The sequence below is a fragment of the Bos grunniens genome, chromosome 1 (genome assembly GCF_055505025.1).
Source record: "Bos grunniens cultivar Pamir isolate PY7600 chromosome 1, Bosgru_T2T1.0, whole genome shotgun sequence".
Taxonomy (NCBI): Eukaryota; Metazoa; Chordata; class Mammalia; order Artiodactyla; family Bovidae; genus Bos; species Bos grunniens.
Window position 1 is genome coordinate 156,071,264 of NC_141165.1, and position 24,768 is coordinate 156,096,031.

Genomic DNA, 24,768 nt, shown 5'->3' on the forward strand with positions numbered 1-24,768 from the left:
TATTCCCACATATCAGTGATCTGTATCTTAACTCTTTTTTCTAATCAATCTGATTGGAGTTGTATCACTTCTATCAATCTTCTCAGTGAGCTAGTGTTTGGTTTCACTGATATTCTCTTTTGTGTTTCAGAGGTTTCTGCTCTGATTTTTATTTTCTTTTTTGGTCTTACTTTGTATTTAATTTGCTCTTCTTTTCCCATTTTCTCAAGGTGGAAGCTGAAATCATTAATTTGAGATCTTTATTCTTGTCTTACCTACATGTTTAGTGCTGTAAATTTATTCCTAAGCACTACTTTAGTGGCATTCTCCAAATTTTCATGTGTTGTTTTATTTTCATTCAGTCAAGAGTCCTTTGTAATTTTCCTTTTGATTTCTTCTCTGACCCATAGGTTGTTTAGATGCATGTTTAGTTTCTATGTGTTTGGGGGATTTTTCTCAAGATCTGCATGACTCAAGTCCCTTTAGATTTACTGAGACTCATTTTATGGCCCAGAATATGGTCATCCTTAGTAAATGTTTTATACACCCTGAGAACAAGTATGTGTAATATCTTGCTGTTGTTGGGTGGAGGGTTCAATAAATATCAGATCCAGTTGGTTGAGTGGTGTTCGCTTGTTCTGTATCCTTGCTGATGTTCTGCGTACTAGATCTGTCAGTCACTGAGAGGCATGTTAGAAGTTTTCAGCTCTAGTTGTGGACTTGTCTCTTTTCTTCATTTCTGTTAGTTGTTATTTACTGTATGTTGAAACTGTTACCTCTACGTACACATGGAGGATTGTTGTGTCTTCTTGGGGCACCCATCTTTCTGTATTGTCTGCTTTTTCCCCTGGTAATTTTTTGTTGTTGTTCACTGGTCTCCTTGGTCTGATATTACTGTAGCTACTTGAACTTTCTTTTGATTAGTGTTTTTGCATGATATGTTTTTCTGTCCTTTAACTTTTAATTATTTTTACTTGATTGACTTTCCCACTAAGCTTGTGAATGGTCACACGTGAAGTTAGGAAGTTTCCTTACGAGTTTTGAACGCTGAGTTTGTGTAGAATTACACAAAATGCCATAGTTTGTCTAATAACTTTCTTCCTTGCTGAGTTTGTTCATTTTCAGTTTGGTGTTTCCTGCTTTCTGTGAGAATTCCACCCTTCAGGCTAACACATCACGGTGAGGTATTTACTGTGGATCTGACGTGTGTTAGCCTGTGTTCAGGGTGCTGGGGGTGTAGTGACAAAGCCCTCCTTCCTAGGGCCATTCTGTTTTAGTGCAGTGAGGCCGACTGTAAACAAACACACTGTCGGTGGTGATCAGGTGCGGGTGGGGGTAACAGAACCACAGCGTTCAGAAAGGGAGGGGAGAGCAACCGAGGCCAGGTGGGTGGGGCAGCAGGCCTCTCTGACAAGGTGACTCTTGGACCGAGATGTGGTGAAGGTGAGGGATGGGCCGTGTGGACCTGGGCGAAGAGCATTTCCGGCAGAGGCACAGCGCCTGCAGAGACCTTGGATAGGAATATGCCTGGGAGGAGAGTGTGGCCGGAACCAAGTAAGTGATGTCAGAGGTCATCTTAGCCAGCTGGAACACTGAAGAATTCTGAAATACCACCCTGAAAACTGTCCGTTTAACAGCACTGTGGTCCAAACTAAACAGCACAAGGGAGGCTTAAATTTTTAGAACTGAGGGGTGGGGTGGGCAGGGAATAGAGGCGCTTCTTCCTTTGTATCCGTGTACAGACAACCACTGATAAAGTTATTGATCTTTTAAGACCAGTGAGCTGTAAGAGATCCTTATCTGTGTTAGTCTGGTCTGAGTAGATGAATGTTAAATTCTTTTCTCTCACCACAAGATTCAAGTTATTTTCTTTTTGTTCCTTGTCAGTTCCTGAAGGTACCGAATGGCCTAGATGGGTCCTAAGTGAGTAAATGAAGTCGCTCAGTCGTGTCCGACTCTTTGCGACTCCATGGACTGTAGCCTGGGTCCATGAGACCCAGGGATTGAACCTGGGTCTCCCGCATTGTAGACAGACGCTTTACCATCTGAGCCACCAGGGAAGTCTTAGCGACCCCATGGACTGTAGCCCACCAGGCTCCTCCGTCCATGGGATTCTCCAGGCAAGAGTACTGGAGTGGGTTGTCATTTCCTTCTCCATAGATGAGTCTTAGGCCTCTCTTAATCATTCTCCTTGTTTGTGAATATGGCTCATGGTTTGTGAATATGGCTCATGGTTCTCATAGGTGCATCAAGTCACTTGTAAAATTCTGTGGAAAATTAGAAGACTTGTAGGTGTTTTCACAAAAAGTGTCAACTCATGGTTTGGAAAATTCAGTAGAGTGAATGGGAAAGGGAGGTTGGGCATGCTGCTGCACTTGTGTTTAACTGGTCCGCTGGCAGTTTCTTTTGTGACAAAGATGGGTATTTGTGGGTAGTTGATGTCTTTATGTGGGGAGACATAAAATGAAAACATTGACCAAGATTGTGAAATCGCTGTATTTCCGAATGCAGCCGTTCACACATGTTTATTTTATTGCAGGTACTTCTTGGTGGACTTTTATGCACCAACAACAACTGTTGCAAGCATAATGGAGCACTTGTCTAGAGACATTGATGTGATTAGACCAAATGTTGTAAAACACCCTCTGACCCAGGAAGTGAAAGAATGTGAAGGGATCGTCCCGGTGCCACTTGAAGAAAAGCTGTATTCCACCAAGAAGAGGAAGTGAGAAGGCACCACACTTTAGCCTCCTGTTTAATTCTCTCACTTTTGAGCACCACGGATAGATAGTGTACAGGCTTAATCTTTATATCTGAGGGTGCTGTTGGCGCTGTTGGATTTTCCAGAGGTACTTTTAGCTCTTGGTCCTCTTTGCTGTGAGAACTGGGGGCTGACTTCCTTAGGGCCACTTGGTAATCTTTGGCACCAGCACGTCCTCCTTGCTTTCACTTCATGAGTATAATTTGTCAGTGAGGACTTCCTGCCCAACAGCAACACTAACCCCAGTTTGAAGAGCAAAGCTCATAAAAACTACTTTGGATTGCATGGTCATTATTCACACTGTATACACCCATGCAAAATAAAATTTTAAGACCACTGTATTATATGTGTCACTTTCGATCTGAGTGAAAGTGTGTGATTTTTTTAAAGACCCTTGGCCTCTTGGCCCTCCATGGCACTGTGCACCAGCTGAGGCCTCAGACACAGCTCCAGTCCGCCCAGACTGCTGGTAGTGTTGGGAGGAGCCCAGGTTCAAGCCTGGCAGAAGCCGGGGCACGGGCAGGTGGGGTGCGTCTGCTCCTTGACCCCTGGGCAGTGCCTGCTCCTCTGCTCATCCTTGTGGCAGGTGCTACTCTTGGGGAAGGGGCGCATGCCAGGTGGCAGTTGGCGGTGGCCCTGCATCCTGTCGTTCCTCTGCCACTAGCACTGCCCGCTCCCCACCCCTCAGCCCCACAGGCCTCTTTGGGGAAGTCATCACCTCTGAATTCTACACCCCGTCGCTTTTCCCCGCCACCCTGATGGCCTGGAGGCTGATTGCAGTTGAGTTGGAGATGCCTGAAGTGCTAGCTGGTGCCAGTGCCTGTGGCCGGCGGCACGCTGAACTCTTAAGTCTGGGCACTTATTAGAAGATGCATCTTTTTTGTTGTTGTTTTTATTTGATACTTATAGACCTTTTAAAAAAAAAAAAACAAAAAACATCCTGAAAATAAAAACACGAGCTTGAAGAGTTTCTTTATGTTGGCAGAGGAGAAGTTGGGTTTTTGAAATGTTATACTTTGAGACTTAGAAGCAACCAGTCTTTGCTTGAAATTGATTGAATTAATTTACTTAGCAAATAAAAATGCAGGATGGCCAATTAAATGTGAATTTCAGCTAAATGACAAGTCAGCTTTCACATTAAGTATGCCCCCAATATTACATGGTAATACACTTATACCAAAAAAAAATGATGCATTGTCTATTTGTGTCTGTTTGACATTCAGATTTACCTGGGTGTCCTGTATATTCTGTGTGGTTAGCTTTAGTAGAACTTACATAAAGGAATAAATAATACCAAGCCAGAGAAAGCAAAGCTGAGAAGCAAATGAAGTCAGCGTCCAGCATTCTGACTTCTCGGCTGACTACATTGGCAGGGAGGCAAATGACAGACGAGAACACAGCAGGCGTGCTCTAATTTGCCTCAAGCCCTTCTTCTCTCAACCTACTAGAAAACCGATCAGGAGACCAACTGAGATTTCATGTCTGGTCAGTCCCAGAGAATCTGTTCTGTGAGCCTGAATTTACAGCCCAGTCTGAGAATTCTCCTTCACCAAGTTGCACGTACGTCCCTGGTGGCTCAGACGGCAAAAAATTCACTTGCAATGCAGGAGACCGGGTTCGATCCCTGGGTCAGGAAGGATCCCCTGGAGAAGAAATGGCAACCCACTCCAGTATTCTTGCCTGGAGAATCCCATGGATGGAGGGGCCTGGCCAACTAGAGTCCCTGGGGTCGCAAAGAGTAGAACATGTGTGAGCAACTTACACCTTGACTTCCTTGGTCTCTGCCCCAGGCCTGGCGAGCCGAGGCCCCAGGTTCCCTGGCAGTGGGATACCTTCCGTGGCGAGTGAGGATGGGTGAAGATGGAATAGTCTCTGTATCTCCTCCCAGCGGCTGGTGCTTTGGAAGAAGTTGCCCAGCCTTTCCATCTTCCCAGAGCAGGGCCCTGCACAGGGTGTCTGCCCACAACCCAAAGCTTCTGCACCTAGGTTGTTGGGAGAAGCGTCAGTTGCCAAGATAGATCTCCGGTTGTACTGATTCTACAGACAGATCCTGGTAGGAGTGGAGAGGGTGGGGACTGGGCCTCTGCCTCTTCTAACCACGATGATGCTGAAGCACTGACAGATGAGCAAACAGGTTCCTGACTCGCCCAGCTCTGAACTCGCCTGGGGCTGCCTCCCTCCGTGATGCTGCCCTGGATCCTCGAATTCCTCACGTGGCTTTCTCTTAAAAGAGCCAACTTCCACTTCCTCCAGAGGCATAAAAAGCTATAAAAAAAGTCTCTTTGAAGAGCAATAGTTCAGTAAAGAGGGTCATTAAGAACTGGACACTGGAAATAAAAGGGATAAAGTAGAGATTATCTGGGAAAATGGGCTACTTCCTGTTTCATTCGGAATTTCCTGAGAGTGCAGGCGCTCAGCCAAGGCTGGAGGGAGCACAGATTCTCTACCAATGGTCTGGGTCTCGATGCAGATTCACTCAGGTGCTCATGACCGAGGTGCAAGCTTGCTTTTTCCTAGAGCATTTTTGTTACGTGTGTGCTCCATGCTGCACACACACAGTCTGTACCTCATTTAGCCTCTTCAGCTCATTGATAGAGCAGCAGTACCCTTGTTATCTGGATGAGGAAACAAGACTCCCAAGAGGTTTGACCTTGACCCTGCAACTTCCGAGTGACTGCCCAGATCTTGAGCTGGGGACCCTGACACCATGTCGTCTTATCCGTCTGGTAGCGTGGAGGCTGTCTGTCCTCTCTGGTTATAAACAAGGCACTCTGGGGTGAGCGTGTGCCACGTGCCACGCAGGTGGTAAGCAGCCACCCTTGGGGCCTGGGGGTGGTACTGCCACTTCCTTTTCCTGCACTTGCTGGTCCCCAGGAAGATGGATGGATGCTGTTGGGCATTCCAGGTCACCAGGTGTGCGGAATCTCACGGCACAGTTTAGAAAGTGTTCGGAAGGAGGCTGGCTAAGTAGGACAGCCGTGCGTGTGCCAGTTCCCCTCCTCGGAAGCTCCGGAATGAAGCCACTGTCCCTTCCCTGCCGCCGCCCCCCTGCCCCCCCAGGTGCTGATTCATAGCTGGACTCTCAGCGCTGAGGGCGACCCTTGCCCGTTGCGGCAGGGCTCATGTGCAGGTCGTCCCCGGGCTGGGGGGCGTCCTCTTGCTCAGGTGGGTGGTGGGCAGGGGCGATGTTTGGGTGGCCGGCCTCCTTCAGTGGATGGTGACTTGCGGCGTGCTGGGGATGGAGCAGTGAACAAGACGGTCCTGGGGACTGATAGTTCGGAAGGCAGAGAACTGTGGGCGCTGCCACGAAGGGAAAGGGCAGAGGATGTGGGTGGGAGGGGGCGGGGGGCGCTGAGACCCGCGGGATATGGAGCGAGTCACGTGATGTGGTGGTTCCGGCAGAGGGCGCAGCACCTGCAGACACCTGGATCTGTGAGCTGAGGGGGTGTGATGAGGAGTCGGGCCAAATCTGGGAGGCTGACGGGACACCCTCGAGAATAAATGCAAAGGGATAGGAGTCTGCCATCTGAACTGAACTGCAGAAGCCAAAGAAGCCAGGCCTTGGGGTGACTCCACAGTTCTGGAAAGCTGCCTCTGGGGGCCTCTTTCTCACACTTGTCACCCTATTTGTGGTCCACTTTGAACAGGATTGAACTTCTGAAGCTCTGCTCTTTGTTTTTGTTTTCTTTGCACGAGGTGGGCTCAGGAAGGTGGAGAATGAAAGGGAGACTGTAGGCCAGAAAGCTAGTCCCAGGTGTGCCCTGGAAGCTGCTTCGCAGAGACATGAGTCAGGGAAGCACTGGGCAAGCATCTGAGCTTGAGACAATCAAGTCCTGTACCCTGAAATGTCCGCAAGGAAGAACCACTGAGCCCAAGCGAGCCTTTTGCTGAAAGACCAGGTTTGTGTTGATGAAGGTGAAATGCTGATGATAAGAGGTGTTGGAAGCATGAGCTACTCCAGAAGAGCAGTGATCCATCCATCCTGACACAGCTGAGGGACACAAGACACAGCTTCAGCAAAAGCTCAGTGTGGGCATTATTCCTTTACCCTCCTCAACACCCTAAGGCGCATATTATACCCATTTTGCAGATGGGGCACCCAAGTGCTAAGATAAGTGACTCCTCCGAGGTGACCCAAAGGCTCAGCAGGTTAAGAATCTGCCTGCAATATAGGAGACACAGGTTCATTACCTGGGTGGGAAAGATCCCCTGGAGAAGAAAATAGCAACCCACTTCAGTATTCTTGCCTGAAAGATTCCATGGACAGAGGAGCCTGGTGGGCTGCAGTCCGTGGGATCAGACAACTGAGCAGCTAAGCGTGTGCGCACACACACCCCGAGATGATTACTGGAAGAGGTGGGACTGGTCATTTGAACGTCCATTTTGGGCACGCCACACCCTTCCAGAGGTGGACACTGCCAGTCTGCAGCCCAGACTGTGCTCTGAATGACCTCTGCCCCGGGCCCTTCCCATCCCGCCACCAGACCAGGGCCCCTGGCTTCATCCCTGTAGGAGGGAGAGTGGAGCTGGGACTCCTGGGACCTGCTTTAATCTCAGGTCTTCAAAGGGAAGTCCTGAGAACGTCGGAAGTAAAGTTAGTGTGTACCCTGGAGACCAGGCCTCCTTTTGTCCTGTTTTTTCCAAACTGCTCTGTCATTTCCCACAGAGCTTTTTCCTCTCCGCATTCCCCGAGGGGTGTGTGTATGGGCGATGCACAGGGCAGGCGCTGCCCTGGGCAGGATACAAAGATGAGTGGGCCGTGACCCTAACCTCGAGGCTGTCACGGATTGGGGAAGGTGGAAATTATTCCGCCCTGATATGAGATGCAAACTGAGTGCTATACGAACAAAGAACTGGATTCCTTAGTCCAGGGAGTGGGGGTGGGGTAGTTTTCCAGCAAAGATGGCCTTTGAGCAGGCACGGGACGTCTCGTATGGAGCAGGGGTGGTGGAGATGGGAGGTGCCAAAAATGTGTTTTGGAAGCACCTGGGAGCGGGCAGGTGTGGTGTGATGGCAAGAGAGGCGTGGGGTGCGGGACACCCTGCAGATTCAGGGAGGGTCCGAGTTGCCATCAGCTGGTGGAGAGGCCTTTCATGGCTGCCAAGGGTCTCTTGAACTGAAGGGACGACTTCCAAGAGCCAAGAATGAGTCCTGCGCATATTCTTATGCAATGAGCCTCGCGATGGGCCAGCCCACATGGTGCCCACACGTTGGTTAGAAAGACATGATTCTACCAGTTCCTCACGGAGAAGCACCAAGAGGGCTGAGCAAGGTTTCCGGGTGTCCTCCAGCAGCAGAGTGGACCTGGGAACAGGCTGCCATGGTGCCGGTGGCAGCAGGTGTCCAGGTCTGTTTGCGAGACTGTTTGTCACTGTGGAGAAAACGCAAACGTAGTAGTGGAATGAGCATAGCACTTGGGCTTAGAGACCCGCATGGACTGTGTGATCACGGACTGTTTCTTCTTTCAGCCTCCATTGCATGAGCTGCTTTTGAAGAGTCCTTCCAAGTTTGTCCGGCCCTGGCCCAGATCCCACTGCCCAGTCTGCTGGGGCTTGGGGTGTTCAGTCAGCGACTTAAGAACCTGCTGACTGGTGGGATGCAGAGATGGGGAGAGTTTCTCAGAGGCCTCTTCTTTGCACACTCTTCGTCTTCGGGTAAGGATGCCTGTTGTTCCCGTAGCCTGCCAGGGGGTTCGGTGGGGCTGTCGCTCTAATTCTAGACAGAATAGGCGCTGTACTTGACCACAGGGAAACAGCCAAGGGAGCCTCTGAGGCCAGCATGGCCATTGGCTGCACTTGAATTGCCAGCATTCTTTTTGGCTCTGAGAACAAAGCTTTAAGGCACATGACTTAGACCCAAACACAAATGCGAGGCATCCCATTAGTACGTGGGAGGACAATGGTGTGACCAGGAAGTCCCTGGGTGGTGGTGAGGTCTGGTTTTGGGAGAGTTGCCCCATAACTACCTAAATCAGCCCCTAAACTTATAGTTGTTGTTGGTCAGTCACTAAGTCGTGTCCAACTCTCTGTGACCCCACGGACTGCAGCCCACCAAGCTCCTCTCTCCTTCACTATCTCAGAGTTTACTTAGATTCACATCCACTGAGTCAGTGATGCTATCGAACCATCTCATCCTCTGCCGCCCCTGTCTCTTTTGCCTTCAGCCTTTCCCAGCATCCGAGTCTCTTCCAATGAGTCAGCTCTTCGCATCAGGTGGCCAAAGTATTGGAGCTTCAGCTTCAGCATCAGTCCTTCCAATGAATACAGGGTTGATTTCCTGTTTATAGTACCAGCAGCAATAGCTTGATAACCTTGTATGCTTCCAGCTCCTCTTGACCCAACAGGGAGATTAGCAAAAGTCGAGCTCCTGAAGCCAGACCAAGTGTCCAGAGTCCTCGAGACCTTTGGGGTGCTGCAAGGGAGCAGAGTTGTCATCTGCGTATTGCAATTGAACCCCTTTCTCCAGAACACTTGGGGCTAAGCTTGCCCCTTCTTTGGCAGGAATTATGATTTCACTTCATTTCCCGGAGATTTCACTCTAAGCTGTAGTTGCCTTGTGAGTGGAAAAGACAAGGATGCATTGTCTAGTGGATAATGCCAGAAGTGAGGATTGTATTAATACAAAATGGGTTCTTGAGCTCTCCATGCCAAGTGGGAGACCACTGTGTCCATAAACTCGTATTGATCTGACTTGGATGGAGCACTGTGTGTCCCTGTGGATCCCAAAGTGTACGCACCTCTTTGTGGAAGATGAGATTTCGCTTTTTGGATGGAGGGTAACTGCTACTATTAACTGCTGCCCAAGGTCTGTCTAGTCAAAGCTATGGTTTTTCCAGTAGTCATGTATGGATGTGAGAGTTGGACCATGAAGAAAGCTGCTACTGCTGCTGCTGCTAAGTCGCTTCAGTCATGTCCGACTGTGCAATCCCGTAGACGACAGCCAACCAGGCTCCTCTGTCCCTGGGATTCTCCAGGCAAGAGTACTAGAGTGGGTTGCCATTGCTTTCTCCCTAGAAAGCTGAGTGCTGAAGAATTGATACTTTTTGAACTATTGTGTTGGAGAAGACTCTTGAGAGTCCCTTGGACTGCAAGGAGATCCAACCAGTCAATCCTGAAGGAAATCAATCCTGAATATTCATTTATAGGACCGATGCTGAAGCTGAAGCTCCATTACTTTGGCCACCTGATGCGAAGAACTGACTTCTTGGAAAAGACCCTGTTACTGGGAAAGATTGAAGGCAGGAGGAGAAGGGGACGACAGAAGATGAGATGGTTGGATGGCATCACCGACTCAATGGACATGAGTTTGAGTAAACTCCAGGAGTTGGTGATGGACAGGGAGGCCTGGCGTGCTGCAGGCAATGGGGTCACAAAGAATCGGACACGACTGAGTGACTGGGCTGAACCGAGGCCTCTCTGAGTGGGAGTCTGATGTATGACGCAGGGAACCCAAAGGCGGTGCTCTGTGACAACCTGGAAGAATGGACGGGGAGGGAGGTACGAAGGGGGTTCATTATTCAAAGATTCTGTTTTTATGAATTTAAATTTTGAGTCTCCCAATGTGTCTGTTCCCAGGCAAGGATGACCAGGTGACTTCTTGCTTCAGCTCTTATGCTGTGAATAAGTGTCTTTTCCTCAGTCAATTTAGTGTTGTGATTTTCCTGTGTAAAATGTCCCCTCCACCTACCATTCATGCAGAAATGCTGTCTAGTGTCCCTGAGCACAAAAAGGCTGGGATGTGCCTTATGGAAAAAATGTGTGTGTTAGGTTGGCTTTGTTCAGGCCCAAGTTATAGTGCTGTTGGCTTTGTCCAATGTTTCTGGTTTTAACTTTTACTGGCATACAGTTGACTTAAAATGTTGTGTTAGTTTCAGGTATATAACAAAGTGAGTCAGTTATACGTTTCTGTATATCCACTTTTTTGGGGGGAATTCTTTTCCTATATATGGATCAACAACATGTATTAAGTAAGATGTCATTAAGGGACTTCCTTGTAGCTCAGACAGTAAAGAATCTACCTGCAATTCAGGAGACCAAGGTTTGATCCCTGGGTCAGGAAGGTCCTCTGCAGAAGGGCATGGCAACCCACTCCAGTATTCTTGCCTGGAGAATCCCATGGACAGAGGAGCTTGGCGGGCTACAGTAAGTGGAGTCGCAAAGAGTCTGATACGACTGAATGACGAACACTACTCCTACGAAGATGCCATTAAAATGAAACACACATAAAGCAAGGTTATCTATTGGTGGGTGACACAGCTGTTGTGACGAAAGGCTCACAGGAGCCTAGCCCTGCATTTGCCCTAGGAACAGAGGTTTCCAGTTCTCTAAATTAGCACTAGCAGCTACTTTATATGACAGAAATATCATGGACGATGAGAATGGACTGTATTTGATGCGGGTTTGTGCTTTTTCTGCTGAGCACCTCTTTGGTCGTCCAGTAATTCTCCAACTTTTATCTGCAATGAAGATTTTTATTCCCACCCTTGTTCTTACTCTGTGTGTCTGGCTCATCTTTCACTGTCCTGCCTTCCCTTCTCATCACACTTGCATTCTCCTTCACCAGCTCCCATCCGCTAGAGCGCCACACATCTACGTGTGCCAGGGACCCGCTCTTTGAAAGGAACACTTAGAAAAGAACCTTGGCAGAAGGGTTTGGCGATGTGGCCAGCAAAAGCCTGGACACTGTCCATTTGTGTCTCAGCCTTAGAAGCAGGCAATTTGGTGGGTTTAGTTAAGGCCATGAAAAGGGATAATTAGATCAGCAGTAGAGCAGCCCCTGCCCCCTTCCTTGGGCTCTATGATATCTCAAGGGTTTTCATCACATCCTCTGAATCAAATACGTTTTAATTACCTTAAAACAACTGCAAAAAGGTGCTGAATTTATTAAGTAGGCAGTTACAGCCAGTGTTCTGAAAGCTTGTTCCTCTTCCATTTATTTCTTAAAAAAAAAAAATATATATATATATATATATATATTTATTTATTTCTGGCTGCACTGGGTCTTTGTGCAGGTTTGCTCTACTTGTGGCAAGTGGGGAGCTTGCCTTATCCCTTATCCCTTATCCCCCCTAATCCCTCCTCTCTAGCTGTGGTGCACAGGCCTCTCATTGTGGTGGCTTCTCTTCTTGTGGAGCACGGGCTCTAGATTGTGAGGGCTTCAGCAGTCACGGCTCCCGGGCTCTGGAGCACAGGCTCAGCAGTCGTGGCTCCCGGGCTCTGGAGCGCAGGCTCAGCAGTCGCGGCTCCTGGGCCCTGGAGTGCAGGCTCAGTAGTTATGGGGCACAGGCTTGGTTGCTCAGAGGCATGTGGGATCTTCCCCGACCAGGGATCAAACCTGTGCCTCCCTCATTGGCAGGTGGATTCTTAACTGCTGGACCACCAGAGAAGTCCCTTCCATTTATTTCTTTCCAAGTGTAAATACAATAATGTGGAACAAGTTACATAGTCTGATTTGCAAAATGGCTAGGGAATCTCTGTTTACTTAATGCTCCCTTATCCCTCCTCATCCCATGATGGTTCTGGGTTGAATCTCCATTGCGGTGAAACATGATGCTCTAATCATGATTGCCCTTACTTTATGGCACCATCCATATGCTGTTTGCTTTCTTAAAACTTGTACATGGACTGATACACTAGAAATAGTCTACTTGAAAAAAATTCAAACATCCCTAAAAGAACAGAAGATACTATAACAGACTTGAGGTCCTTATCACTCAGACTGAACGGATGTATTTTTGCTGTATTTCTTTCAGGTCTTTTATTTTCAAGAAACAAAATATTAGATATAGTTGAAGTCCTTTTTTTTTTTTGTATCTCTTCTCATCTATTCCTTCCTTCCCAAGAAGTAGCCATCATTCTCAAGTCAGTATGTATTATTTATATCCATCTTTTATGTTTTACTATATATATATGTATATGTATATACACAGTTGCTCAGTTGTGTCCAACTCTGTGACCCCATGGACTGTAGCCTGCCAGGACCCTCTGTCAGTGGGATTTTCTGGGCAAGAATAGTGGAATGGGTAGCCATTCACTTCTCCAGGGTATCTTCCTGACCCAGGGATTGAACCCTGGTCTCCTGCATTGCAGGCAAAGTCTTTACCCTCTGAGCCACCAGGGAATCCCATATGTACATATATATTATCATAATTTCATAATACTGCTTTCTGGATTTTGAATGAACCAACTAGATTTTTAATGAACTGACTGGATATTGGAGGCTTCAGCAACATGGTTTTTTTCCTTCAACAGTATCATCTTGTGCCCTGTCATGGAGATCTAGTTCATTGATCTCTTATGTTATATCAGGTGCCTTGTGTGACTGCAGAGAACTGTGGCCACTTGCCTCTTAATTGGCATGTCTAAATTTATAGTGTTTCAAACAAAGCTGTAGTGAAATTGCTGGCAGGCAAGAATACTCTAGTGAATAGCCATTTCCTTCTCCAAGGGATCTTCCTGACCTAGGGATAGAACCCAGGTCTCCTGCACTGGCAGGCAGATTCTTTACTGTCTGATCCACCAGAGAAGCCCCATTATATGCCAGTTCCAAGTATTTTATGAACATTAACTTACTTCATTCTATTTAATCTCTTAACATCCTTACGCCATGTGGAGAAAACACAGGTACAGAGGAGTTAAGCGACTGTCTCAAGACCACATGTCTTGTGTGTGCACGATCGGAGTGCCCAGTCCTGATGGGGGCACAGCACCCCCTCTCCTTGAGGGCTTGGCCGAGCATCACCTTCCCCATGGGCTGTTTCCTGACCACCTTTCTTTGAAATGCAGCTCACACCCCTGCTTTCCCCTCCTCCTTCCCCTGCTGTATGTTTCACCACTGTGCTTACTTTGCCATCTGATATACGCGTTGTTTGGGTTTCCCTGGTAGCTCATGGTAAAGAATCTGCCTGCCAATGTAGGAGACCCAGGTTCGATCCTTGGGTCAGGAAGATCCCCAGAAGAAAAGAGCCACCCACTCCAGTTTTCTTGCCTGGAGAATCCCATGGTCAGAGGAGCCTGGCGGGCTACAGTCCATGGGGTTGCAAAGAGTCCTAGCAACTGAGCACACACATACTGTCTCCTCCCAGACGGAATGTAAGCTCTGTTGGGTATGAATTTTATCTGGCTGGTTCATGGAGTGGTGCCTGGAACATTGCGGTTGGATGAACGAAGAGGAATTTTCCAAGAGAACATGGGGATCTAAAGTTAGTGTCCTAGACTTTGAAACCTCCCATCCCGAGAGCCAGCTTCAATGGCCCTGTCGCCCATATGTCTCAGGGGAAGAATGGATTGGTCAAAACTGGATAAGGATGAGTCCAGCAAAATAGATGTAAAATCATGACCTACCAAGAGTGAGTTGGCAGTAGGTAACAAAAGCCACCAATAAATGCATGGCTTGTGGCCGAGCAATTCCACTTGTGAGCATTTACTTTGAATCATGCTTGACACAGAGAGTCACCACATTGTTCTTTGATAAAATCAAAATGTTGAAAATCACCTGAATGTTCTACTGTAGGATATTGCTAAATCGTGTATCAACTTATTCGTCATTTAGTTGCTAACTCGTGTCTGACTTTTTTGCGACCCCATGGACTGTAGCCCACCAGGCTCCTCTGTCCATGGGATTTTTCAGGCAAGAATACTGGAGTGAGTTGCCATTTCCTTCTCCAGTGGATCTTCTTGACCCAAGGATTGAACTCGCGTTGTCCTGGATCAGTTCGGTTCAGTCGTTCAGTTGTGTCCTACTCTTTGCGACCCCATGGACTGCAGCACACCTGGCTTCCCTGTCCATCACCAACTCCTCAAGCTTATTCAAACTCATGTCCATCCAGTCAGTGATGCCATCCAACCATCTCATCCTCCGTCTCCTGCATGGGTTTCCTGTATAGCAGGTGGATTCTTTACCCCCGAGCCACCAGGGAGGCCCTATCAACTTACTATGCCACCATTAAAAACATATAACAGCATGGGAAAATATTAGTGATATCTCAATGAAGGTAAGATGAAGTGGTGTCTTAGATACAGAAGCTTAACATGAAAGTAGAATTGTACCAAAAAAGAGAAACAGCTTTACAAAGATAGTAATAAATATATGGATGGGTCAGTATTAATAATATCAATATATATTGATAGGAATAATAGGAAATCAGTGTCTGGTATAATTTTGAGCACAGAAAGGGCATTAGATTGGCACCAATTTGGAAGAACAGCAACCAGCATGGGGGTCATCCATAAAGAAGGACCAGGTAGGCATTTGGCAAGCTTGTCTAGAACAACAGCAATGATCCGCCGGTGCTCGTGTTGGGACCCTTACATGGCGGCCTAGAAAACCCACTGTGGGGGCCACAGTGCCCCAGAGAAGGTCTCTCATGTAAACCTGGGTGGACTCAGAAGACAGAACAAAGGAGAGTTTGGGGTTTGAATAAATATGTCAGCCCAGGTCTTGAGCGTTTGCTGGTGTTTTCCCCCACTTACTGGGCTGGCTTTTCTTCAGGTTAAATAAATCAGTGTTGGTAGATTCATTTTATTTTGACCCCTAAGCCAATCTGAACTGCTGCTATGACTGATTCCGAGACTAGGAGCTGCTTTTGTTTTAAATTGGGTTGTAGCGATGGTGACTCAACAGCCCTAAATGAGTGAGACAGCCCCGACCAGGGGGAGAGCGTAGGACCCCGGCTGTTACTGGATGAAAAAAGGTGCTTAAGAGCAGTCTAGTCCGGTCTGATCTTGTCTTAAGAGATCAGGGTAAAAGACCTGACTATCCACTGGAAGGACTGATGCTGAAGTTGAAGTTCCAATATTTTGGTCACTGATGCAAAGAGCCGACTCATTGGAAAAGACCCTGTGGCTGGGGAAGATTGACAGCAAAAGGAGAAGGGGGCAGCAGAGGATGAGATGGTGAGATAGTGCACTGACTCAGTGGACATGAATTTGAGCAAACTCCGGGAGATAGTGGAGGACAGGGCAGCCTGGTGTGCTGCAGTCCATGGGGTTGCAAAGAGTCTGACAAGAAGAGTTGACTGATCAACAATAACAACAAAGCCTGAAGTGCTAAGTACCAACCTACCAGCAGCAGGTGCCTCTGAGAAGTGTCATGATGGTATTTCTAATTTTCTTCTTTCTGCTAACTATAATTGCTAAATGAAAAAAAAAAAAAAAAAAAACAGTCGTTATGTGCTGAAGCACACAGTAGAAATATTACCAATAACAACAAAGAGCAAGCAAAACAGCAGGAGAAACAACCCAAGGGGTCATCACAGCAACTTTCCCATGTTTTCTGCAAACATGTGATTTAGAGAAAGCTCGTATGTCACAGGGGATAGTAGACCTGGTTTGTGAAGTCATGGTCCCTGGGAGCTTTATTAGGCTCTTCCAGGTCTTAGAAGAGACCCAAGAGGGCTCAGCAAAGCACAGCTAATAACAGAATTAAGAGGATCATAACAGTTTGGATTATTTAGCATAAAAGAAATTGGGGCTTAAAAAGCTTAAGTAAGTCAGGAGGTTTTAGATGAAGCCACTGATCAATTCTAAATCATTTGCACAGAGGGCAGAAGAAGAAATGGCCTGGAATTGGTTGAGAGTTTGAAGAAGAGATCCTCGCTAGGGAGGCTGTTGAGAGCCTGGCCTGGGCTGACCTGACTGTGGGCTCACTCAGTCCTGGGAGAACTAAATATAGGAAACACCATCCATCCTAGAAAATCTGGGGGAGACTTTCCAGAAGGTTCCTTGAAGTTCCAATCCTATGATGTCTCCATGAAAGTATAAGCTCACTGAGTCCATTCCTGAACAACCTGCCCTGGGACGTGCAGTGTCTGTGCTCTTGGCCAGGACTGGTCTTGGGGGAGCTGCTGGCCATCTGTGTGATGCCAGTGCTGCCAGCATGCCAGTCCCCTGCTGAGCCACGCTGTTGGAAACTCCACCAAGTGACAACCATTGTTTGGTCATCAAGAGCCCAATGGAGTGTGAGTGATGCACTTAGGATTTTTTTTTTTTAATTTTCTTATGTTCAAGAAGGAATAAATGTGGAGATTTTGAGATAACTAGTTCAGAATTTCTTTTAGAGATGGTCAAGAAAAATTACCCAACCCTCAGAAATAAGGCAAGAGGGCATGCCCTCCCCATGTCAACTAGGGGCATTGTTGGACAGGCTCACCCAGGAATCACTTAATTCTTGAGGGAATTTATCTGTGTCTTCTGTCACCATTTACTAGTTGAGAAACCCAGACACAGTAGTGGGACATATTAACTTGTCCATTTCTGTCCCTTAGAAATGAAAACCACAAAGGTTATGGTTTTCTTCTCATCTAGGGCATTCATCAGTTTGGTAGAGTATCTATCAAATGATCCAGCCATCCTTCTGACATTCTGTTTTGTTTTTAAAGGTCAGGAAAGTCCACCAATGACCTTTGCACCATCTTTTCTATCCTACTGATTGGCTCATTTTCACAAGTTAAATAAATCTTGGGCATGTGTTCCTTTTATGTCTTTGTAGGAATCACAGGCTTCGCTTTTTGAAGATGAATACTTTGAGAGGAAAGAGAAGTCCCGCTAGGAGAACAACTTTAAGAGCATAATGCTGATTCTCTCTGTATAGAGGTTTCTCTGGTCATTATTGGAAGGAGAAGGATTCGTCAGTTCTTGTGTAATTGATGATGAGCCAATACTTGGTGAGCAAAAGATGACTGGATTTTTTCCAGCCTTAACTGAGGCTAGCTGAGAGCGAGGTCTGTAGGATTGAGTGTGGGTGAAGTTGGTGCTGCCAGAATCAAAAGGAGGGAATTCCAAGCGACAGGACGATTAGGATCCTGGAGTGAGAACCCTGGTGGATGCAGAGGCCAAACTGGAGAATAAGATTTCAGAGGCAGAGGGGTTCAGGGGAGGTTAAGGTCCTGATGTAGGAGAAGGTGGCTGCCGCTCACTGGGGTGAGGGGTTAAGGCAGAGGGTGTCCAGGAGCCAAAGAAGCTACCCGTGACGGCTCCTCCCTGACGGTAACAGAGCCCGGCAGTGGCGACAGGAGCACCGGTCCTGGGATGCTGGAGGGGACCAGGATGGAGGAGGGTCAGGCCTCGGCCATGGCCAGAGAATGACTTCCATGGAGGGGGCCAAGGAAAGGCCCCTTAAAACAGAGTGGGGCTGGCATGGGAGCAGGGTCGTGGCAGAGCTCTGTAGGGGAGCCATCGAGGGTCTAGGAGAGAACAGGTGAGCTGAGGAACCAACAACTCAGGCTGTGCCAACAGCTTCCAGGGTGAGGGCAGGAGGGAAGGAGGTCAGCCCTGAGAGGCTTAAGCATCGTACAAATTACGCAGGTGACCCAAGGGGCAGGGTGTCCGAGGAAGGTCCCTGCCTGCCCTGCCCCGAGGCAGAGACACAGGCAAGCCTGGAGCCTGCCTTGTATGGCATTGACATCTCCTTCTAGGCCTCTCTCAGGAAACGGCCAGCGGGCTTCCTTGGTGGCTCAGACAGTGAAGAATCTGCCTGCAATGCAGGAGACATGGGTTCCATCTCTGGGTCAGGAAGATCCCTGGAGAAGGGAATGGCCACCCACTCCAGTATTTGTGCCTGGAGGAGACAGAGGAGTGGCTCCTGGCCACCCTCTGCTCTCCCCCCTCACCCCCGTGAGCAGCAGCCACCTTCCCCCACATTCACATGAGGACCTTAACCTCCCCTGAACCTCTCTGCCTCTGAAATCCTATTCTTCAGCTCGGCCTCTGCAGCCATGGACAGAGGAGTCTGGCGGGCTATAGTCCATGGGGTCGCAAAAGAGTGGATGGGACTGAGTGGTTAACACGCTCATTTTCACTTTCTAGGCCTCTATTTTCTTGGGCTCCAAAATCACTGCAGATGGTGACTGCAGCCATGAAGTTAAAAGACAATTGCTCCTTGGAAGAAAAGCAATAGCCAACCTAGACAGCATATTAAAAAGCAGAGACATTACTTTGCCGACAAAGGTCCGTCTAGTCAAAGCTATGGTTTTTCCAGTGGTCACGTATGGATGTGAGAGTTGGACTATAAAGAAAGCTGAGAGCCAAAGAATTGATGCTTTTGAACTGTGGTGTTGGAGAAGACTCTTGAGAGTCCCTTGGGCTGCAAGGACATCCAACCAGTCCATCCTAAAGGAAATCAGTTCTGAATATTCATTGGAAGGACTGATGTTGATGCTGAAACTCCAATACTTTGGCCACCTGATGCGAAAAACTGACTCATTGGAAAAGACCCTGATGCTGGGAAAGATTGACGGCGGGAGGAGAAGGGGATGACAGAGGATGAGATGGTTGGATGGCATCACCGACTCAATGGACATGAGTTTGAGTAAACTCCAGGAGTTGGTGATGGACAGGGAGGCTTGGCGTGCTGCAGGCAATGGGGTCGCAAAGAATCGGACACGACTGAGTGACTGGGCTGAACCGAGGCCTCTCTGAGTGGGAGTCTGATGTATGACGCAGGGAACCCAAAGGCGGTGCTCTGTGACAACCTGGAAGAATGGATGGGGAGGGAGGTGAGAGAGGGATTAGGAGAGAGGACATGCATGTATGGCAAAAATCATCATAATATTGTAGAGTAATTATCCTCCAACTGAAATAAATAAATTTAAAAGTAAACAAAATTAAAAAAAGAAAGCAGCCTCCTCCCTCTCTCAAGGAGACACTGACCCACCCTTTCAGGCCTTAGAAGGTAACACACAGCTCCTGCGGGCTTCGGACCTGCAGGGCTGGGTGTCATGCAGGATGCAGTGACCCCACACTCTCCTCCCCCACCACGGTGGGGCTGCTCACCTGACCCCGGTCCAAGGCTCAGATGTCGTGTCACACGGCGGGACCCAACTGTGGAGTGTTTGGGGTCCGAGCCCCTCATAGTCTTGTCTCGAATAAAACAAAACGCCACACTTCTGCTCATTCGTTGTGTGGGGGCTCTTTCACCCCCAGGGGCATCCCTCTTCACAGCTGCAAATTCCAGTTTTATCTCTGTTGTGTTTTTGAACCTGTTTGCTTTTGATTACTGTTTGGTTTTGAAAGGGAGAGGCACAGGCTCTCTAGCCCCCTGTTTTCTTTCTTGGATGGAATAATACTGCTTCGTGATAGTGAAGTGTCTTTTTCCATTATGGCGTCTGTAATTCTATTACTCTACCACCTTGTGTTTTGAATTGCACAGGGGAAGGAACACATCAAAGAATACTCCATTTGTCTTTTTTTTTTTTTTCCTCCTGTAGTTGATTGCAGAAAAAAAGTGTAGCATCCGATTAGTCATTCTGCACTGCGATGGTTTTTTGCCTGTGACCAATGGAATTACATTTTACACTCAAAAGAATTCTCTGTATGAACCCTTTCAATTCAATGCAAGTGGATATAAGGTTCAAAGTATGGCTGACCCCATGCATCACATACAAAGTCCATTTCTTCCTTGGTTGATGATAGTCTCCAAGGATGCACAGTGTTTAGAGCGTGAAGGGTTGTTTTTTTTATTTTTATTTTTTGGCTAAGAGAAGTCTGGACCTGCTATTCCTTTTGCTTTTCTTTCTAGTGAAACCAGTTGAAGACATTACTTAACTAGGCATTTTGCTACCACCCTTTGGTTATAGCCACCTTGGCTCTCCAGCTTACTTCCCTGGTGTTTGCTTTCTTAGTCCTAGAAAGGGAATAAGAAAAACCTCTCTCCTTGGAACCAAGAAGCTTCAGACTTGCAGAAGATCTGGCTGTATGTCACAGGAAGCCTTGTTACATGTGCTAATCTTAGGTTTGAACCCGCATTTCTTACTGTTTTCTACCGTGTTTTCTGCTGTGTTGGACTAAACAGGTACTTTAATGAGCTGCTTCTGCCTCTGTCTTCATTTCTGGGAGAGAAAATGGAATCACAGAGGAGGGTGCTTGCCTTGCCTGGAATCTGCACAATTTAGGAGGAAGACTTTGATCGAACTTTACTGTTTCTGCTTCAATCTATACAAATAAAAGGGAAGCAGATCCTTATCAACTTGTGATGCTCTCCAGGAAAGAGTTGGGGATGCTGAATATCCCATTTTTCTGTAGTTCAGCTGTGCCTTGGTTAAACTGCCCTACTGACATGGAGAAATTGGAACCCTTATACACTGCTGGTGGGAATTTAAGCTGCTGCAGCTGCTTTGGAAAAGAGTCTGGCAGTTCCTCAAAAATTAGCCATAGTCCATAGAATTCTCCAGGCCACAATACTGGAGTGGGTAGCCTTTCCCTTCTCCAGAGGATCTTCCCAACCCAGGGATTGAACCCAGGTCTCTCGCATTGCCAGCAGATTCTTTACCAGCTGAGCCACAAGGGAAGCCCAAGAATACTGGAGTGGGTAGCCTATTCCTTCTCCAGGGGATCTTCCTGACCCAGGAATTGAACCGGGGTCTCCTGCATTGCAGGTAGATTCTTTACCAACTGAGCTATGAGGGAAGCCCCATACCATATACATACATACATATAATTCAGCAACCCTATTTGTAGGAATCTACCCAAGAGAACTGAAAAACTTATGTCCACACAGAAACTTGTACACAAATGTTCATAGCAGCATTAGTCATAATAACCAAAAAGTAGAAACAACCCAAATGTCCTTCAAGTGATGAATGAATAAATATCATGTGATACATCCATACAATGGAATAAAATTTGGCAGTAAAAAAGAATTTTAACAAGCTATGTAAACCAAAAATAAATCATCGGGGGCAATTTTTACTTCAAATCAAGGAAACTATTTATATCTAAATAATAATAATGATAGCATTCATTTGTTTATTATAGTTATTCTATATATCTCATTTGATTCTCATGATAATCTTCAAAAATAGCTCTTATCATTCCCATTTTCAAATGAGGAAACTGAGGTTTAGAGAATATATTCTGCAGCCCCCAGCTCTTCTGTCCCCAAAGTCCTGCCTCCTGAGAGTTTCCGAAACGTGAGATGCCGAGCACAGAAGTGGCAGGAGTGGTGAGGCATCCATCTCCTGAAGGATGCACTTGACCTCCAGCTAGCAGAGCAGGGTGAGGGGTAATGATGAAAAGAACCTGTTACAGTGTGGTTTCACCTTCTCCAACAACTGTGTCCTTGGGTGAAGAAGCAGAACACATAGACATGTGCAGTTTCTGTAGCTCTGATACATACTGTTGAAGTTGATAAATAGGTAAAAGATTTAGGCACCAAGAAGTAGTCTTGCTCCTGCACCCAGATAATGAGTGTGGGGACAGTTCTGATCTCATGGACAGGAGGAAACTTTGTCATATATTCATTTATTCCAGTTACTCATGGGTCATTCTTTTTCCATCCATGGCTTGGTCTGGGCCTGAGATAAGCTTCCTGGATCCATGGGTAGAGAGTTCTTCTATTAATAGTTTGGTCTCTGGAGACAGATCACTCTTGGTAACTCGTGGCTCCATGCCGGTGGCTCCTTTGGCTCCCCACCTCGCCTGACCCTCCAGCATGGCCCCCCAATCCCAGCCCAGATGTTCAAACCCATGTTTGACTCTGTCAGGCCTTGGACTGCTTTAATATTTTAGCTACTGCTCACTGCTCTATGTCACCACCCTTTTGTTCCGGTCTCTGTTCGGTTTTGAGCTCAGCTATGTAACAAAATACAGTTGTATTTCCATCCATTTGGAGCAGGTCATCCTTTCTTATTATCTCAGTCTTCCACACTGAACAGGATGTTTTTATCTATTTTTACCTTTTTCTTTGTGGCCTAATTGTTATGGACTGAATGTCTGCATCCCCTAAAGTTCATATGTTGAAGCCCTCATCTCCAGTGTGATGCTATTAATTGGCTGGGGAGGGGCGGGGAGGGGGGTTTGGGAGGTGATTAGGTCATGAGGATGGAGCCTTCATGAACGGCGTTAGTGCCTTTATAAGAGACAAAAGCCCTCCCTCTCTATTCCTCCCCCACTATAGCCCCTGGCCTGTTTCTCTCCCTCCTACAACGAGAAATCAGCTCTTACCAAGAGCCTGACCATCTGGCCCTCTGATCTTGGACTTCAGCCTCCAGAGCACTGAGAGATGAATGCTTGTTGTTTAAGCTGCCTAGTCTGTCCTATTCTGTTATAGCAGCCTGAACTAATACGCTCATCAGTCCGTTTTTGTCAAATCATTTATAAGAGTTTGAAAAGAATTTTTCTAAATTTAGTCTGAACTTCTCAGCAGATGACATGCAGCTTATTGGTTACTCAGTGTCTCCACGTCTTCATTTTGACAACTTGATCTGGTAATTTTGAAGAGAGCCATTAAAATATCCTACTAGGACTATGGATTCATCCATTTTTTTTTTAACTTTGGGAAAGTTTTGCCCTATATATTTAGAAATAATGTCATAAAGAATATATAATGGCTTGTAACATTCTGAGTTATACCTATTATCATTATAAAACATTGCTTTTTGTCCTATTTAAAGCTGTTGGTCTTAAATTCCACTTTATCTGATCTTCAGGTTGTCTCCTTCTTTTGTTTAGTCTTGACTGGTATATTTTCCCATCTCTTTCTTTTCAAGTTTTCTTTGTAATTTTGTTTGGCTGTTTCTCATAAAGAGCATATAACAAATAGTGCTTTAAAACTATTTCAGGGCCTCTCTGGTGGCTCAGTGGTGAAGAATCTGCCTGCCAATACAGGAGACACAGGTTCAATCCCTGATCCAGGAAGATCCCACGTGCTGCAGAGCAACTAAAAACCTGAGCACCACAACTATTGATCCTGTGCTCTAGAGCCTGGGAGCTGCAAGTAGAGAAAAGCTCACACAGCAACAATCAGTAAGCCAAAAAATAATGGTAAGTAGGTAAATAAAATTATTTAAAAAAACTATTTCAGAATATTTCATTTAGTGGAGGATTTAGTCACATTTATTAAGATGTCTGATATCTTTGGTCTTATTTTTCATCTTGTCTCTCTCTCTCTCTTTGTTTTTTTAAACCATATGCTAAAGCTTCTTGTGTATTTTTACTTTCCTTATTTTTCCTGGATGAGTCAAGTTTTTTTGTTTCTTTTCTCTTTAGCTCTTCTACCCATTTTGCCCCCATCCTCACTGGTAATCAGAAGCTCACCTGTGTATCTTTTTTGATAATTTGATTTTTCCTAATCCCGAGTCCTCGTAATCTTTTCTTAAAAATGGGACATGGTTAGAAATTTGTTAAGTCCTTGCAAAGTGCCCAAAGTCTCTTTTCTTAGCTTCCTGTATGTGTCATATTAGCTGGCAGAGGGATCCTGGATCAGTCTTATCTCTCAAAAGCTGTAAGCCTGGCTCCACTATGTGGGGCTCCAACTGCTTCCAGGAGGATCCAGTACCATTCAAATTCCCTTCCCTATGTGTTTAGTCACTAAGTTGTTTCTGACTCTTTGGGACCCCATTGGTTGCAGCATGCTGGGCATCCCTGTCCTTCACTGTCCCCCAGAATTTGCTCAAACTCATGTCCATTGAGTTGATAATGCCATCCAACCATCTCATCCCTTCTCCTCCTGTCCTCAATCTTTCCCAGCATCAGGGTCTTTCCCAGTGAGTCAGCTCTTTGCAGCAGGTGGCCAAAGTATTGGAATTTCAGCTTCAGCATCATAACATCCCTTATATTAATAATTTATTTTTGTTCTCTAGTAGTTAGAGTTTGGGGATTTACCAGATTTTGCCCAGGTTTGGTTTCTTTTTTTTTGCTTTTCAAGTGATTTTTATTTATCTTTCTTAGTTGGTACTTAGAGTTTACTTACATTCTGGTCCAAAAGTTGGTCTTTATTTAGTTGTTTTCTTCTCATTGTTTTTCAAGTTAGCTTCGCCATATTATTTTTCTCTCCTTTTTTGGAATTCCCAATATTCAGTTGCTAATATTCTCCCAGTACGTAATATTCTTGAGGATGTACTCCCTAGCTCTTGTATTTTATTCATGATTTTCATTTTATTGAATTTGTGCTCTATGTTCTGGGGTCAGTCAGATTATTGATCATGCAGATCAGCTTGTTTACTGGCACCACCATAAGAAAGTTCAAGGCTGGGGAGGGATAGAAACTGTTAGCACTTTTTACAGTACTTGCTTGGGGATGGTTTACACCTGGAA

General features: G+C 46.4%; 1 protein-coding gene and 1 long non-coding RNA gene across 3 annotated transcripts in view; both read left to right on the top strand.

The window, feature by feature from the left end:
- MRPS6 (mitochondrial ribosomal protein S6) overlaps window positions 1-3,081 on the top strand; it is a 65,890-nt gene extending 62,809 nt beyond the window's left edge. For both annotated transcript variants that reach the window (XM_086413931.1, XM_086413939.1), the window contains exon 3: window positions 2,519-3,081. In XM_086413931.1, coding sequence (XP_086270057.1) covers window positions 2,519-2,708 — 190 coding nt within the window. In that variant the 3' untranslated portion in view covers window positions 2,709-3,081. The remainder of the gene's footprint in view (window positions 1-2,518) is intronic.
- Window positions 3,082-7,656: 4,575 nt separating this feature from the next.
- On the top strand, window positions 7,657-19,353 carry LOC147380381 (uncharacterized). The gene is made up of 3 exons (XR_015168770.1): window positions 7,657-8,394; window positions 17,228-17,402; window positions 18,544-19,353. It is a non-coding gene; the product is annotated as an uncharacterized LOC147380381 (long non-coding RNA).
- The last annotated feature ends 5,415 nt before the right edge of the window (window positions 19,354-24,768 follow it).